The sequence below is a fragment of the Chlamydotis macqueenii genome, chromosome 3 (assembly GCF_036417535.1).
Source record: "Chlamydotis macqueenii isolate bChlMac1 chromosome 3, bChlMac1.mat, whole genome shotgun sequence".
Lineage (NCBI taxonomy): Eukaryota > Metazoa > Chordata > Aves > Otidiformes > Otididae > Chlamydotis > Chlamydotis macqueenii.
Window position 1 is genome coordinate 53,439,914 of NC_141558.1, and position 16,372 is coordinate 53,456,285.

The following is a 16,372-nucleotide window of genomic DNA, read 5'->3' on the forward strand; positions in this document are numbered from 1 at the left end:
TCATATGCTGGAGAGTCTTTTCCTGGCTGTAGTCCTTGCAGTATTTTTAGAAAGATCTTTCCCTTTCATTAGTGCCTCCCCAGGCGCTTGGAAATGGCAGTTTCCATTTGCAGAATTTTTCTCAGATTTACATGAGTCTGAGACAGTAGCTCGGGAGCTGGAAGACTTTGAATCCAAAGAAATCTGACTAACAGCAACGCTGCTTGCGCTCTTGGAGGAATAAGAGTAAATCATTTTGAGAAAGGCAGATTTTGTGTTTGTTTCTTGCTTGTAGATGATGATATAGCATTTTGGAAGAAAAGTGCAGCAGAGGATTCCGTAATTGGATATTAAAACCACAATGATTTCCACTGCTGGCAGGTATTTGCCAAACGTAGTTGCATAAACAGGGATAAATACAATCCATGCTATAAAGTAGATTAGCATGCCAAAGGTGATGAATTTAGCCTCGTTGTAGTTCTCGGGCAACTTCCTACCTTTAAAGGCAAATATGAAGCAAATGAAGGCTAGGGCAGCGATGTAGCCCAACATAATCCCAAAAGCCACAATAGAGCCCTCATTGCACTCCAGAATTATTGCTCTTGGGATTGAGAAATTTTGCTTTACAAAAGGCGTCCTAAATATTAGCCAGAAGGTGCAAATGATAACCTGAATTCCAGTGCAGGTGACAACAGTGGGAATAGGTTTATACACACATTTCAGGAAATTCTGCAGCTTGGGATCAAAGCTGAAGGCTAGTAAAATTTTTAGTGACTTTATTAAAATACATGAAATGCAGAGTGTAAAGCTTATGCCAAAGAGGGCTTGCCTAGTTTTACACCTGAATTCTGTAGGTTCATCAATGAAGAAGACAGTGCTTAAAAAAATTAAGAAGTGGCTGAAGAGAATAATATAGCAGACAGTTAGACCTCCAGATGCCTTTACAACTGGTGTGTTCACATTTTTAGTAAATATTACACTAATTGACAAAACCAACACAACCCCAAAAGCGGAGAGGAGGAGGAGGAAAATAGCAAACCAGTCAGTCCAGGTGAGGAAATGGATTGTCTTTCTGTAGCATGTGGTACTGTTGACAGGAGCCCAGTAGGTTTTGTTGTTACACTGGTAGCAGTAATCCATATCTAAAAGCAGAAAAAAGGAAGATAACTTAGAAACCTGCAGTAAATAAACTGTGAAGGGGATTATGGAGGCTTGAGATACAGGAGGAATGTGGGAAGGGATGCTTAAGGGGAATAACTGAGTCTGGTTGCTTCCGACTGTTGCTGTCGCCCTCCGGACAGAGGAGCTGCAGGGCTGCAGGGCAGCGGTGGCAGAGGCAGAAGGGGCAAAGGCCAGGGGCAGAGAGGGGACAGGGAGAATGACCAGGGTCCTAAACCTGCCTTGGTCATCGCTGACTGGCGATAAGTGACCTGCCCAGAGCTCTGGACAGGCAAACTTTAATTGAAACTTGAACAATGACTTGAGAGTAAATAAATTCTCTTGCAGAAACGGGAGCTGTGTTTCTTTCAACATGAAAGAAAACCTCAACTTTCTCTTTACAGACAGCTTTTGACATACAACAGCAAGAATAAACATTGCTTTAGATTAGCTTTGAGAAGTTACTTTTGCTGTGAAATTCCTATCCTCTGATATGGAGAAATTTTACAATCATTTGAATTAAAAAGATAGAATTTAATTTCCTTCTGCTCTCAGGATACCAAAAAAATATTGTACCGCAATTTTCTTAATTTTATCTCTCTCCTCCATATTTAATTTTCCCCTTTAAAGAATTTTGCTCAAACCTATAAATGAACCAGTGGTAAAGTACACATCAGATTTGACACTAGAAAATATTATTCTACAGTTATATTAAACTGCACAGTGCTCCCTGGTAAGATAAAAAATATGCTAGCAAGCAAAATACATAACCCTTGAAATTCCTAGGTTTGGGTTGGAAGGGACCTTAAAGATCACCTAGTTCCAACCTCCCTGCCCTGAGCAGAGACACCTTCCACTAGACCAGGTCACTCAAAGCCCCATCCAACCTGGCCTTGAACACTTCCAGGGATGGGGCATCCACAACTTTCCTGGGGAACCTATTCTAGTGCCTCACCACCCTCATTGTAAAAAATTTCTTCCTTACTGGATTCAGTGTACTGTGGAAAGACAGGGAAGCAAGGCTCTATTTTAATGGGAGTCCGTCTCACTGATAAATCAGCCAGACTTTCCACCCTAACAAAAGATAATGCTAGTCAGCTGGAAAATATAATTGCTTGAAGTTTGGTCTTCTAAAAACTATTTAAACCAAGTTTTATAGGCTGAACAATCGTATTTGGGAAACTGAGCATAAACAATCCCATTCCAAAGTTTTAGCCAAGGTTGCCAAGGCACATTATACACAAACAAAACAATTGTATTGATGTCTAAATAAACCTTTACTTGGATTACAGTTCCTTACCTGTTTTATTGCTGTAATGATTTTCTGGGCAGTAAACACACTCATAACAGCACGTGTGTGGACTTTCTGTAACCTTTTTCATCTGGCCTGGCCTGCAGTGCTGGGAGCATGTTGACTGAACCTTCTGCAGTGTGCAGAGAACAAAAAAAAAATTAGCTCAGGCACAACTAATTTCTAAGAAACATTAAAATGAACCTACAGTCATTCTGTAATTTGCACTCTCTTTTTGTATCTAACATATTTTAAGAGAAGCTGAAAATGATGCTGAAAAAGGCACTGTAGGCTCCATGTTCCCTGTATTTTCTCCACACATTCAACAAGTGAGAGGATGGGGCATTATCTGCCTGATAATTTCTTTTTTTTTGGCCCTAAGTGCCAATCAGTGCAACTGTCTGTACCTTTAAAATCCAGATCTAAGTGTCTCATCCAGCTTTGAACCTGGGATTTAGACTGCTGAGGATCAGCTCCAAAGAAAACTCAGAAGCATCTGATGAGGGATTTGAGCGGATTGCTTCACAAGTGAGATACTGAAACCCTGCTCAGCTGCTCTGAGCCCAGAGGATGACACCTCAGCTTGGAGAAGATGCCTTGGTGGGTGCTCTGCACTGCAGCTCTGATGTTGCTGACCTTCAGCAGCTCACCCCTGAGTCATGAAGCACCACGCCAGGGTCTGTGACCAGGGCCTTCTCTCAAGGTCTGAGTTCAGGTCCTCCTTCCAAAGACAATTTTTGTAAAATGGAGAAGCAGTCCTGAAGGACACTGCTATTTCTTCTCCCTCCAAGATGGTGCTCACAAGGAGGTGGAGACATTTCCCTGCCATTCTGGGCAGCACCACAAAGAGGGACAAGAGAGTTTGAGACTGAGATTGAGATTTTCTTCTATCCTCAGCCTTTTTTATCAGCTGAGTCCACACGCTGAGATTCGAATTCAGCCCACCTAGTAAGCAGCCTCTCCCTGTCCCATGAGTGATGAGTACTTTGCGGCACAGAGCTGTACGATAAACCAAGACCTCAACCCATGCACAGACAACAAATTATCCAGCTGGAAATGGCCAGGGCCACCCACTGGTCCTGTCTATACCAGTGCCAGGGCTTCAGGTGGTGCTACCTACCTCAGACTCCTGTAGTTGTGCTGACCCCAGCTCTAACAGGAGCAAATAATCAACACGCTTTTTTATTTTTCTTTTCTTTTTTTTTTTTTAAAAAAATAGAAGGTCAACAGGTATTAGTCTTAATGTACAAAATATATGGTAGTGGTATGTAAGAGAGGGGACTTTTATACATGGTAATTTTCTATTTCAAAATCTCTTTTCAAGATTCTGGAGTACCATTCTTATGACAGAGAAAAGTTCTCATCTTAGGAAACCTCCAAGGAGCATTTGGGAGAAATAATTCAATTTCAAATCACTGAGTCTGCTCACAGGCTAACACACTTCTCAGGGTGCATGAAAGTGGTTGAATATACCCAGAGAGAACATGAAGGGAGAACATGAAACCACAAGAGAGATTTCTAGCTGACACATGCTTCAGTTGCAAATACTGGAGGAAGAAGAAAACATATGAAGCAAAATTCACATGTTATGTCGACAAATTAAGAGTTACCTTTAAATCCAGGAATTCTTTTTTTTTCTCCTCATCCTCAAAGATAAAATCACCTTTCTCTGGGTCATATTCTGCCATTGTGATGATTTCCATGCGGCCATCAATTTCTTTCCAAAGAAGCACATCATAACTGGTGCTCATATCTCCATTGGAGTCAAACTTGATTTCTTTGTCATCATCAATGACTGTAACTTTTTTAAGTTCTTCAAGGAGCTGAACATAAATATAAGGAGTGATAACATACAACAGTATATGTCAGTGTGATGAAGTCAATAGTTTAACATCTATGTGATAGTATCAAGTTAAAAAGAGATGTTGCTTTTTAGCAACATTTTCTTAGTAAAAAAAAATTCACTAAACAGTAATTTTTTTTTTACTAAGCAGTAAAAATTTTAAAATTAAAAGGCATCTTTATAACTGTTTAATTTTATGTCCTACACAGAATTACAACTAATAAAAAAATAATAATTTCTTAACTCTATGTCATGTATAGAAGTGCTCATGTTAGTATTTTTTTTTCAGCCTTGCAAATTTTGCTAGGATGATGAGAAAGAAAATATTTTTGCTTCCAAAAACTAACGGCCTTTTGTAACACCTCATAAAGAATGATCGTGAGTGACGCTCCTGTTGTTACTTTACCATCACAAGAGTCGATCTAGGCAACATTTGCTTCCAGAGTAACCTCCTTCAGTGTGTCTGGAAATATCTAATATTGTTTTCAGCTGTGACTCTGGCTGATATTGTATATTGCAAGGTGAGACTCAGAACTGTTAAACGAACAATGGATGTCAGCTTGCTCAGATGAAGTGATCAGTGGCACGATGGCAATAAACCGCTGGGCCATTTGTGACAGACCATAGGAAATATCAAAACAAGCGCGCTTTGACAAGGCAATTGTCCAGCTTCATATTGCAACCCATTCTGTTCAACAGGGGGAAAATTCTGTCTCGCTCATCACAAACAGCCAGATCAAAAAGTTCTGTGTAAATCTAGAAAAGAACAAGTTAAGGCACATATAACCCATTCCCAATTCATGGGAAGACCATAGAAGGACTTTTATTAGCTACCGTGGTTCTTAATTGAAGCAAAGGTTTTATCCTTTGCAAAGCTAGCAATTTTTGGCAGCAGAGATTAATTGACAAGAAAAAACCCCAAGGTTTTGGTGAAAGGCTGAATTTAACTGCCTGTTGAAAAGCATGCTCTTACATGGATTCATTTCTGCTATTTGTAGCATTGAATAAACATACTGATAAGTATGTGACCTGAATAAACTTTGGCCAATACATGTATATAGAGGCTCTGAGCAACCTGATCTAGTCGAAGTTGTCCCTGCTTCTTGCAGGTGGGTTGGACTAGATGACCTTTGAAGGTCCCTTCCAACCCTAACCATTCTATGATTCTATGATTCTAGAGAACATGTAATTTTTTCATGTATGACACGGATTTTTCTTGAGAGTTCATAGACTCTCACTACATCTCTACCCGTTTATGAAGAACCAAAGTGTGCTTCTAACCAATACTGCATTTGAATTGGATGTTGCATAGTTCTAAGGAACTCAATTGGAATTTTTTTATAGTATATACTCAGGCTAGTCTTTTAATCTTTCTCTTCTTCACTTTTCCAATTTCTGTGACAATATGGGAACAACACAGCTTTTCAATACATCTTGAGATTCACACAGAAGGGGCTAATAGTTAGCAACATTTGGATGTAATTGGTGGTTACTTTTGCAAAGTCTGTAACACCAATGACTCTACCATTTCTCTGGATGTAGAGATGCGTGATATGAATTAGTTGCATCCTAAGCTTTATATATATGTACACACATTTCTGGAGAGTTTAAAATGAGTGTAGAGGAAGTGTATTATGAAAATAGCACAAGAGGAATAACTGTTTCTTTCAGTTTTCTTCATGAGTTGTTAGCCTCTTAACTGGACTTCTAATTTGAGTGTTTTGGGATTTAATTCAGCAATGATGTAAATGCAGCTACACAAAGTTGCATCTTCTGTAGAGCAGTCCTGAATTTGTCCAATTTTGCATTTACAAATTCATGTAAGACTCTGATTGTTACCGGTTTTCTTTTTTCCAACCCCCTATCTTGGCTTGACCTGCCCTGACCTAGGATAAGAGGTCAGAACAAGTCAGAGTGCTTCAGTGGTTGTTTGACTTTTAAATGAACTTTTGTTTAATCCTCTGAGTAAAAGTGTGTAAAAGTGAATACTCCTGAGCAGGTTCTTGGGTAAAAGGTCAGGTCAGGTTTACTTGTCTGATTTTTCCTCCTCTTTTCCCACCCAGTAGAGTTTGATAACAAGTACCTCACCCATCTTAAAGATTCTGCCTAATTTCCCTGCCAGTCACTTCCGTATAAATCAAGATCAGACACAGGAATAGTCTGTTGCATTTTCACTTTCAAGTGAAAATTCATTATAGAGGAAAACATCTGAATTCAGACAAAACAGAGAGAGGAAAATTCAAACTCTCTGGTGAATGCTTCTCTCCTGCAATATCCCCGTCTCTCAAGAGGACTTATTGTTGTGTGTTACAGTGGTTTGCAGCAACAGGTCCAACCACTAGTAACAGAATAGCTGGTAAGTCAACTGTAGATTGACTATACATTTTATTCTATCCCACATGAGTAGCTGGCAAGACATTGCTCCAAGCATAGCAAGGAGCCTACAGACTGGAGCTATCACCCAAGCTGGTACCTGCTCTGTGTCCTCTTTGAAGGTAATAGGTGAAGCGTTAGGGTAGTTAATGAAGCCCAGCAGCTAAAGATCCCTTCTGCACCTGTGGGGTCATGTGTTTACAGCCACTGCTATTGTATTCATGAAGGAGGAGATGATGGGTATACAGCCACTCATGATCAGTTAGCTATCTGTGTGTGAAATGCAATCATAGTTCTCTGTCTACAGAAGAACACAGCCATGGGTTAGCACCAGAAGCTTCTGTGCCTCCATGAGCCAAAATAAAGGGGACAAAACTGGATTCTAGGTCTCACTGCAGCAGTTAGATGCTGCCGCTCTAGCACGGAGTCTGCGATTTCAGTTGGTGAAGAAAGGCAGGAACAGGAATAAAAAGTCATTTAGTAAAAAGAGCAAGCTAATAGATCCAGGAATGTGGGAGCAAAAATGAGATGAAAGTTTTGCAGAGAGAATGAGACCTGAAAGAATTAACATCCTACCTCCCAGGGAGTGAAGGCAGAGGGATCCTTGCAGTTTCTGTCTTTGCACTGCCTTTTAATGGCGTGAGCAATGGCGTAAACTGCAAGTATAGTACTATGGATAAATCCTGGTTCAATGTTAGCATTCAGAAAATCATCTCTCCAGATCTGATGTTTATTTTCAACGTGTTGCAATAGATCATCCTGGGACTGGTTCGAAATGCACATTTGAAAATCGTGGTATTCCAGGTGTGCACAGACAGACAGAAGCATAATATATTCCTGTAAAAACTTGTTGTTGTCAGTGGGCTTTTCACGAAGGTTTCTCAGAAAGTCTTGGAATGTGGACACGTCTCCGCTTTTAAATCCAAATCCCACAACAGTCCCCAGCTGTCTGATATTGGGAATTGTACTGATTTTGGCTGCAGCTGACCAATTATCACTTGCAATCCAGATTTTATTTACATTCCTCTCAATTGCCTTCTTAAATAGTTTGAGCACATGCAACTGTCTCATGAAGACAACAATAACATTTACTTTGGTTTCCTTGACAATATTCTCAATTATGTGATCGACTTTGGTGTGAAAGGTGCTGTCAGAGAGATAGGCAGGCAGCATTTCTTTAAAAGCAATGCAAACGTTGTTTGCCATGGCCTGGATCCCAAAGCTCTCCAGAGCAAAGCGCCCATTGTCATCATCGGTGGCTATTACTCCAATCCAATTCCACCCAGACTCACAAATCAAGTGGGCCATTGCTCTTGTCTGATGGAAATCACTGGGGATAGTCCTGAAGAAAGAAGGAAACCGGATTTTGTCACTGAGGATTTCAGCTGATGATGCAGGACTGACCTAGGAAAAGCGAACAATTCAGTTATGGAAGAAGTCTCCTGCAGAAGATGCCAAGAGATCCAAAACTGCCATGATTGCTCTTTCATCCAGCCTGACCCAGGGCTCCCTCCTCCTGTGAGTGAACATCAACAAGGTGCAGCCAAATGGAGCAGGTCCCTGCACCCTGCTATCTGGACGCAGACTCCTGCTCAGTACCGCTTCTGCTGTTTTCATCCTCATGCACATAATTACTTTGGTAAAGGCAGAGAATAGAACCTTTCAAAATGGATATGAGAACTATGCTGCTATAAGAATCTTGTTTTACTCTGTTCAGATACCAGCAACGTGCTATTCTAAACAGTATTTAAAACATTGGAAGCATTAAGTATTGTCTGAGTTATTACTCAGATTTCTAGCAGTTTTACATTTTGCAGCATTTTTCTATCACTGAGTATGTTAGTATGGTTCACCTACATATATATTTTCTCCCCAAAATTTAATTACTGTATTTTAAAAGGATTATTAAGTCTGTTAGAAGGACTCCCAGAAAAAAAGACCTTAACCAATACGACAGAATGCTATGATTCTTTCACATAAAAGATTTATTACCTTTTTCTTATGGATGTAGATAGAAGAAGATAAACAAAATGCTGTTATTTAAATCTCTTTAGTTTTAATCCCTTTCTATCTGTTTGTAAGAGGGTTTTTTTTCCTACACTTATATTTCATACATTGCTTGACAATTCTTAAAAAGTAAAACCAAGCTTTCCAAAATGCAAGTCACCTGTTTGGAGGGGATACCAAGTCTTACTGATGTCAGAAGATTACAGATGCTATTGACGAGAAAAATCTGCCGGATCGCCTTTTCCATCTCCATGTCCCAGTGCAGATTTGTTTCATCATTTGCGTTTTTATTATGTTTAAGTGTGGCATATTAATTTTCATACTTACTATTGCTCCGGTGGTGGAGCTGGAGGTCATGATTACTTCCTACCATTGCAGAAGAGAAGATTCAGATTGAAGTTATACTTAGTTCAGATTTTACATTTTTTCCATGTGTTCGGTTACTGTGTTGCTACTTTGCTACTTTCCCTGTCCATAGTCAAAACAGACTCTAAAAACTAATCTCTCTCAGGCAGGAGAGAATTTCTAAATTTCTGACCAAATTTGATTTTGTCTTTTTTTTTTTTTTTTCCATCTTGAGATTGGGTGTTGCCATATTGACCACCATGCAGACTAGACATGACAGACATAATTTTGTTGTCTGAACAAAGTCCCTTTGAGAGTCATCCAAGGTATGCTGGAGTAACCAGCACAGCCATGCAGGACTGACTAATGGCATTGCCAGGCTGACAAGAGCCCAGCATCATCCTGAAATAACAATTGGAGGAGTGTGCCTTTGGCATATAAAGCAACCCTTACTGCCTTTGTTTAGGCAAGTGAATCAAGCTCTCAATTTGGAGTCAAATCCCACCCCTCCTGATGTCCTTATGTTCAGATAAATCCTGCTCTGTAGCAAACATCTGGCTTTTGCAATTCCTAGGATCAGAGCTGCACCCTTATTCTAAGCACGGTAAATTTGACTCTACATTCAAAATGAAATAATTCTTTCAAACCTACCTGCGGGATTAGTTGCAAAGCCAACAGCCTTGAAACTGCCATCGACACCTCTGAGTAGCTGGCTCCAGTGACTGCCTTAATTCTTGGGATGTAGTTTGAGTAGTTGCACTTGAACTCTACAACGTCCTCAGAAGAATTGAATTTAGACAGAAACCTCAGAGCGGAAGCCATGGCTTTTGTAACTTCCGCACACGTGTCATAGATTTCGTAGCCCAGAGTAACTCCAGATAACAGCGTTGAATTGTTGATCATTTCAATAGCATGTATCATTGCAAGTGTCTGAAGAAAATTTTGAATTTCAAAGCTGTGAAGAAACACAGAAGTTTTATTTTAGAGAAACATTGCTGGGAACAAGGCAAAGGAAAATCCGTTTTGAGCATTTTCCTTAGAACTTGACAGCTGCTGAAAAGAAATGACAGTATGTTTTGTGTGATTTGCTTGGGTGTCAGTGTACAAAAGATTAGAAATCATACTTTTTTTTTGTCTCACCTAAGTAGGAGATTAAGCAAAATAAACAAAATTAAAAATATACATGAATCAAAATTACTTTCTGAAAAAACAGGTACTACACCTCAAATCTTCGTGGTAAATTGCAAGTGTTGTGTTCAGGAAGCATCTGTCAAAATCAGTGGGGCTGTTTCAATTTACTATGTCTGCCCAATAAACTTTTCAAAAATGTATGTACTTTCATCAAAAGCAGGAAATAGAGAAAAGAAAGGACTCTATTTCAGAATAGAAGAAAATATTTCAGAGGTTGAGGACTTGCAGTGGTTGCATCAACATTCCTAAAATCCTCTCTCAACCTGATGAAGTCAGTACAGGTACTCCACTGATGTCTGGTGGATGTTATAACAGACACTTAATCAGAACTGTGCCAGCACAAAATGTCTGCAATGCAACCCATCCTCCTCTCAGGCAAGCTTCCCTGAAGTTTACAGATCTTGCAAACCAAACTAAATTCCAAATGAACCTGAGACAATTTATGACTCTGTAGAAAAATAATGGAAGACTGACAAAATTATTAACTTAGTCATCATTTTGAAATAAATCCAGATGGATACCTGCATGTCCATTGGATTATTAGATTCAGATGTGAGATTAAGTTGCATATAAAATTCAAATAGAATTTGAGGATTTTCACCTGTATTAAAATTAAAGAGAATGCACATTTGGAATTTGGGGGCTTAGGAAACCATTAGTATATAGTTAAAATAAAGTTCATTGGCATTCTTTCCAGAAAAAAATGATGTTTCAAGCACAGTAGGTTTTGGAGCCAACACAACAAATATTCTGACCATCTGAACCTGAATGCATACGTGACATGGTGTCTGTATAGTCTATCCTGTGACATGGTGCAACAATTATGATAGAAAGAGTAATAATGACAGTAATTATAATAATAATTAAAAATTAGTCAGCAAAGTACTATCATACATTATAACTGCTCTCTCTGTGAAGTGGCGGAGATAGATACTTTAATATGTACTTAAGTAAAATGGAACAGTCTGTTCTCAAATAATCTAAATTCAACTTCATACGAAATAATGAACAACTGCATGGCAGAGGACTTCAGACATATAGCAACAAATTAGTATTTATGTGGAAATTAGATTATTGTTCAGCACAAACCTCTAGGACTATTTGATTATATATGAAGATTCAAATAAAATCAAATATTCATTCCCTTCCTCAGGCAGTTACAGTATTTTTTTACTGTAACTTTGTCATAATTTGTCACTGTGTGTTATGTTACGCACAATTTATGTGATGCCCAAGGTCTTTTTGAAGACTGAGAAATGCAAGAGAAACAGATTTTTGTTGATCTTGATACAAGATGTACATGCCCAATATCAGTGACCTCTTCTTTGCTACGTATGTAATTTCCAGCATTACTCACCCAGCACAATTCTGAATTACTGGCTTGATGGCGTATTCTTCTGGATGCAGCATTTCACCGTGAACTGCAAACAAGCCTCCGATAACAATGTCCCCCGGAGAAGTGGCGCCCACGAAGTCATCAGTATTCTGGCAAGAGAAAGCGAGATCAGGGCCGATCACAAAGCAGGGGATCAAGAAGCTAATGAACGCCATGTTTCTGTTTCCCTTGCTCACTACCAGCTTTAAGTCAACTCAGCAAACTGCATGGCCAGCACTGGCTCCTGTGTCACCTGTAAACGGCAGCAAGGGAAAAGGGCTGCGCTCAAAAATTAGTCACACCTCATAAGGTGCTTGTGTTTGCTTCACTGGCTGCGGCACTATTTTATTGAAGGTACTAAAGCGACGCTGTCACATTGAGCGTGAGGGTGTAGGGGTGTGAGAGTGAAGAGGGAGGGAAAAAGGCAAACAAGTTTAAAAGGAAATGCTGGACATAAAATCTGTTCTGCTGTGTTCAAAGTTTATTATACCTTATGTGGAACACATGGCAAATATTTTTGGTATAAACGTGGGCTTATCTTCAATATCTTCCACCTGAGTACAAGGTGAGAAGCAGCAGTCACATAATATGGTAGTGATATTGCTACGACAGTATTTTAAGGATCTGGTTCATAGAGTACTGAAAAAAGACCCTCTCAACCCCATGTGCTTCAGGTCAGACTCTGGTAAAAAAAAATACCCCCAAACTAAAACTATCAGAAGACTACTTTTGTCTCAAACATTTTCTTATGATTTTTAAAATCTTTGTATAAAAATGGTTTGGGCAGGCTAATATTCATAGTTCTGATGCACACACAGCTCCTAGGGACTTCAATGAGCTTTGGATTGGGTTCTGTACTACAAGCCAGGTCATGCCTGCTGCTGGTTAATCTGATAAACACAGAACTGTGGGAAAACATAATACTAGTTCTAGTTTTTTGACAGAGGTGAAGCAGACTCTCTTCCACCTCTGACAGAGGACACCAGCACGCAAGCAGCAGCTCCTGCACTGTGGGAGGACCATCCAGTATCTGTTCTCAGTGCCACTGTTCCCCTCAGATTTGTAGGAATCGAATGTGGTGCCAGAAGGGATGTAGGGGAAAAGAGATGCAGAGGCTGGACTCTCGGCTTTCATAAACTCCAACCATAAACACCAAAGTGAACCTCTTTCTCCAGGTTTTGTCTTTAGGACAGAAACATGACTGATGCTACTAAACAACATCAGTTTACCTAAAAGACACAGAGTTGATGATAATAACTTTCTGCTCTTGACATTAGCTTATCCCTCTATTTTCTTATAATGACTTCTTCAGATTTTGCTTCTTTTGGTAGTATGCCAAAGCACTGTCAGAAGAATGGTGTCAGTCACAGTGTTTTTGTCTACAATTGTACTATAAAAAAAGCTAGGTTTTACATGGCAAATTTGAATCAGGGATTGTTTTCTGGCAAGTAAAACAGAGAAATGGGATGTCTGTTACATATTCTTTCTGATAAGCAAATGCATACCATATAAATTATTTGAATTATGCTTTGTTTTTTTTCTCACTAGTCTCTTCATAGAGTATCCATTTACAACACAGATATTTCTTGCAAATGCAAATGCAACAGACATATTACTTGCCAATGCAAATGTTAATCCCTAGTTAAGTCATGATTCAGTCTCTTTTTTGTTATAGTATAACAGCTTGTGTTTCTTTCGTCTGACTTCTTTATTTCCCTGTGGTTTTCTCACTGCTGGGTCAGGCCATAGGGTAAACAGCTGCCTGCGTTTTCTTTAATGTTTCTGATTACATGCATTTATGAGCAAATGATGATACTAATTTATTGTGCTTCTGCACTGACTTGCAAAAATTCCAGTTATTCCAAAGGTTTTCCTCTTGACTTATACCAATGTAAGAGTAGTCAGGCTCTGGCCCTGAGTTGTAGGACATTCACTTTCAAATATTCATGTACCCATTCCTTTCCAACCAGGTAACGACCTTAAAGCCTGGCTCCATGGAGCCTGGTGTTTCCTTTTCCCTGACTTTGCATATAACTTTGCATATAAACATCCTGCCAAACGACACTTATGTCGCCAAAGCAGAAGATTGGACTTAGTCATTTCCTTAAGCAAGCCACAAGAATATTCAGCCATATGCTTCTAGTATAAAATGTATCTTTTAAGGACCTAAATTTGTTGTAATTTATGATTAGAAGCAGAAAAGAAACTCCACTCTGGCCAGTCTCTAAAAAGCTATTAATTTCTATAGAAGAGGATTTTGCCTACAAGCAAAAATCCTTACTTGGTCCCTTTGGAAAGTGGAAGTTGACAAAATAAACATCACATATAATTGATGCATAATTTTGTGTTATATATAAAAACACCACAAAATGAGATGTGCTTCAAATTCCACTACTTTGAGTTTACATCACAGTGTAGAGTATTTTCACAGGGAAGGGTTTGTATTGTTATTGTTTTTTTCAAGACTTATATCTCATAATTACTGATAGTGATGAGAAGTACTTAGAAACGTTGCCAAGATAGCTCAGTCTAATCTAGTACTGCAGAATTAACTGGAAGTGTTTGCAAATACCCCTTTTCATTGACACTTAAGTACCAGTAGAAATAGGTACGAAATATTCTTTGCTTAAAATTTGATGACACATTATTGTAACATCACTAGACTTTCACAGTTATCTGCATAGGAGCTCTTCCTGGCAGTACCATCATCTCTAGAAAGCAGCCTTTAGTGGACTATGCAAAGGCAGAAAACAGGGCCTCCAATACTCATAGCTACTCTGAGAGCCACAGATGAATTCTAAGAGGCTTTGGAGGATCTGACGGGAGACAGAGATACTTTGGTAGTTTCTCTGTATGCCCCAAAGTTACCTGCCATGCCAAAATGGCTACTTTTTCCACCTGGGCTTCAGATTCCCTTTGAGAAGAACCAGAATAGGTGGGTTTTGGAAGATGGCCCTGTCAAGCTCAGCACTAATCCTGTAGGTGACTTCTTGTAAATTTACAGTTAATACATTTTTGGCAACCGTGCTGCACCTGTTGTAAAGCTCCACAATCCAAAATGCAGGAAAGAGGCCAAAGGAACTTTGGATTTTCTCCCTGTTATTCAAAAGAGTGGGATAACCCCTCCTCACTCAGGACAGGATCTGCCCTGACACAAGGGAAATTGTCCTGTTTGGAGAATCCAGCAGCATTCAAATAAAATCCTGTCATTTGTAGGGAACCTGATGTTGTTTAAGTTAAGAGTGATCACCCTTTCTCGGATTGTTCCTGGGAAAGATTGTTCCTGTGAGCCACAAAGAAAAGAAGATGAGCCATAACTTTAAAGCCCTAAACTGACTGGTTTGTTCCCAGTTCTAACACTGACTTCTTGTGCCTAATCTGCACAGACTTCTGCCATGACTTCCCAACACTAGTCGGTTGTTCACAGCCAGGTTTCTGTAAGGTTCCCTCTCTCTCTCAAAGGACGTAGTGCCAAAATGCCTTGAAACTCTAGACATAACCTTCTGATTCATGTAATATCTGCAAAATAGAGAATAATACTGCCTTTCCATGCAGATCATAAACTCTTTAGAATAACTACTGTCCTTCTGTCATGGTAAGCCTCCAGATTGTATAGGGTATTTTGATACAAGTAATAAATAACATAACAAGAAGTTAGAGGAAAACATGATAAACTAAGCCAAGTCCAGGTATAAATCAGTGCTGCAAAGGAGGAATGTGCCTTATTCATATTTTACTGTAAAGAAGCTGTGTGTTTTCCCATCAGCCTTCGTATTTCACCTTGTATGAAGTGTCTATTTTAAAAAAAACACTACTTTTCACATAACAGCCTGGCAGTACTTTAAAAATGCTGTGGTTGCAAAAGCCTCAACCCATCAGGAGAACGGTTCAGGAGAAATGCCTGTGTCTGCTGCCATCTCCCTTCTACTCAAGAGCAGATAGCATACCCCATTGCTTTGGCCAGCAAGTCCCCTCTCGGTTTGCCTTTGTTTTGGGGTAGTGACTGGCACACTTGAAAGGCTCCTGGGCAGCCCAGCTGCTCCCTTGTGCTCTCACTGAAGTCCATGGGGGCTGCTGTGCCTCACAACCAAGGCTGAAAGGCCAGCTGAAGGCTAAGCTCCCAAAAAGAAAACCAGAGGGTCAAAGTGGGAAGCTCAGTATATATTGACTATAAGCACAGTTTAAGAATGTTTCAAAAAGCAGAAATACCAAAGAAAACACGTGAGGAACTACTCTGTAAAATCACCACTTAAAAACGCTATGCAATTGGAAGCAACCATTGTTTCCAGCAGGGAAGCCATAGTAGATGAGTACACTAATTCTCCCAGGCCAGTAAGAAGGAGTTATCCCTTGAGAAATCATTTTATTTTCCATGCAACCAGTTTCTGGAGCCATTTCCTTTCCGTAAGATAGACTTCTTCCGTACTAATAAAGACAGTAGAAAGTGCTGAGATCAAAACATTAAGAAGACTAAAAATTGGTTAAGATTGCCAGCTTTTGGTATTTAACTCAATGATTTTGGATTACTCAGTTTCTTTTGAGGAAGTTTAAACACTGAAAAAAAAAAAGAAGCACATATTGCATTACTTAATTTTAATTATCTTTTTAAAAATTCTTCTATTTACTGGGGCTTTACATAGCTTAATATTAAACAATAAAATCAAAGAATGAGAAGGAGAATACCCACTATTTTGATTTGTGGTCTGTTATATAAGAAAACCCCTTAAAATTAAAAACACATTAACAGTGAAATGGAATTTGGATGGAAGCCAAGCGGTCACATTAATTTCTGAGAAACAAACGAACTCAA

General features: G+C 39.3%; 1 protein-coding gene across 2 annotated transcripts; it reads right to left on the reverse strand.

Moving 5' to 3' along the window:
• Positions 1 to 11,738, reverse strand: GPRC6A (G protein-coupled receptor class C group 6 member A). Of its 2 annotated transcripts, XM_086745295.1 has the most exons (7): positions 11,545 to 11,738; positions 9,648 to 9,951; positions 8,979 to 9,017; positions 7,221 to 8,048; positions 4,039 to 4,251; positions 2,438 to 2,561; positions 1 to 1,121 (listed from the first exon to the last, which is right to left on the reverse strand). In XM_086745295.1, exons 1-7 carry the CDS (start codon positions 11,736 to 11,738, stop codon positions 1 to 3), a joined length of 2,823 nt encoding a protein of 940 aa, XP_086601421.1. The 2 variants fall into 2 exon arrangements, with proteins under 2 accessions (XP_086601421.1, XP_010117284.1); XM_010118982.2 differs by lacking the exon at positions 8,979 to 9,017.
• Positions 11,739 to 16,372: the final 4,634 nt, after the last annotated feature.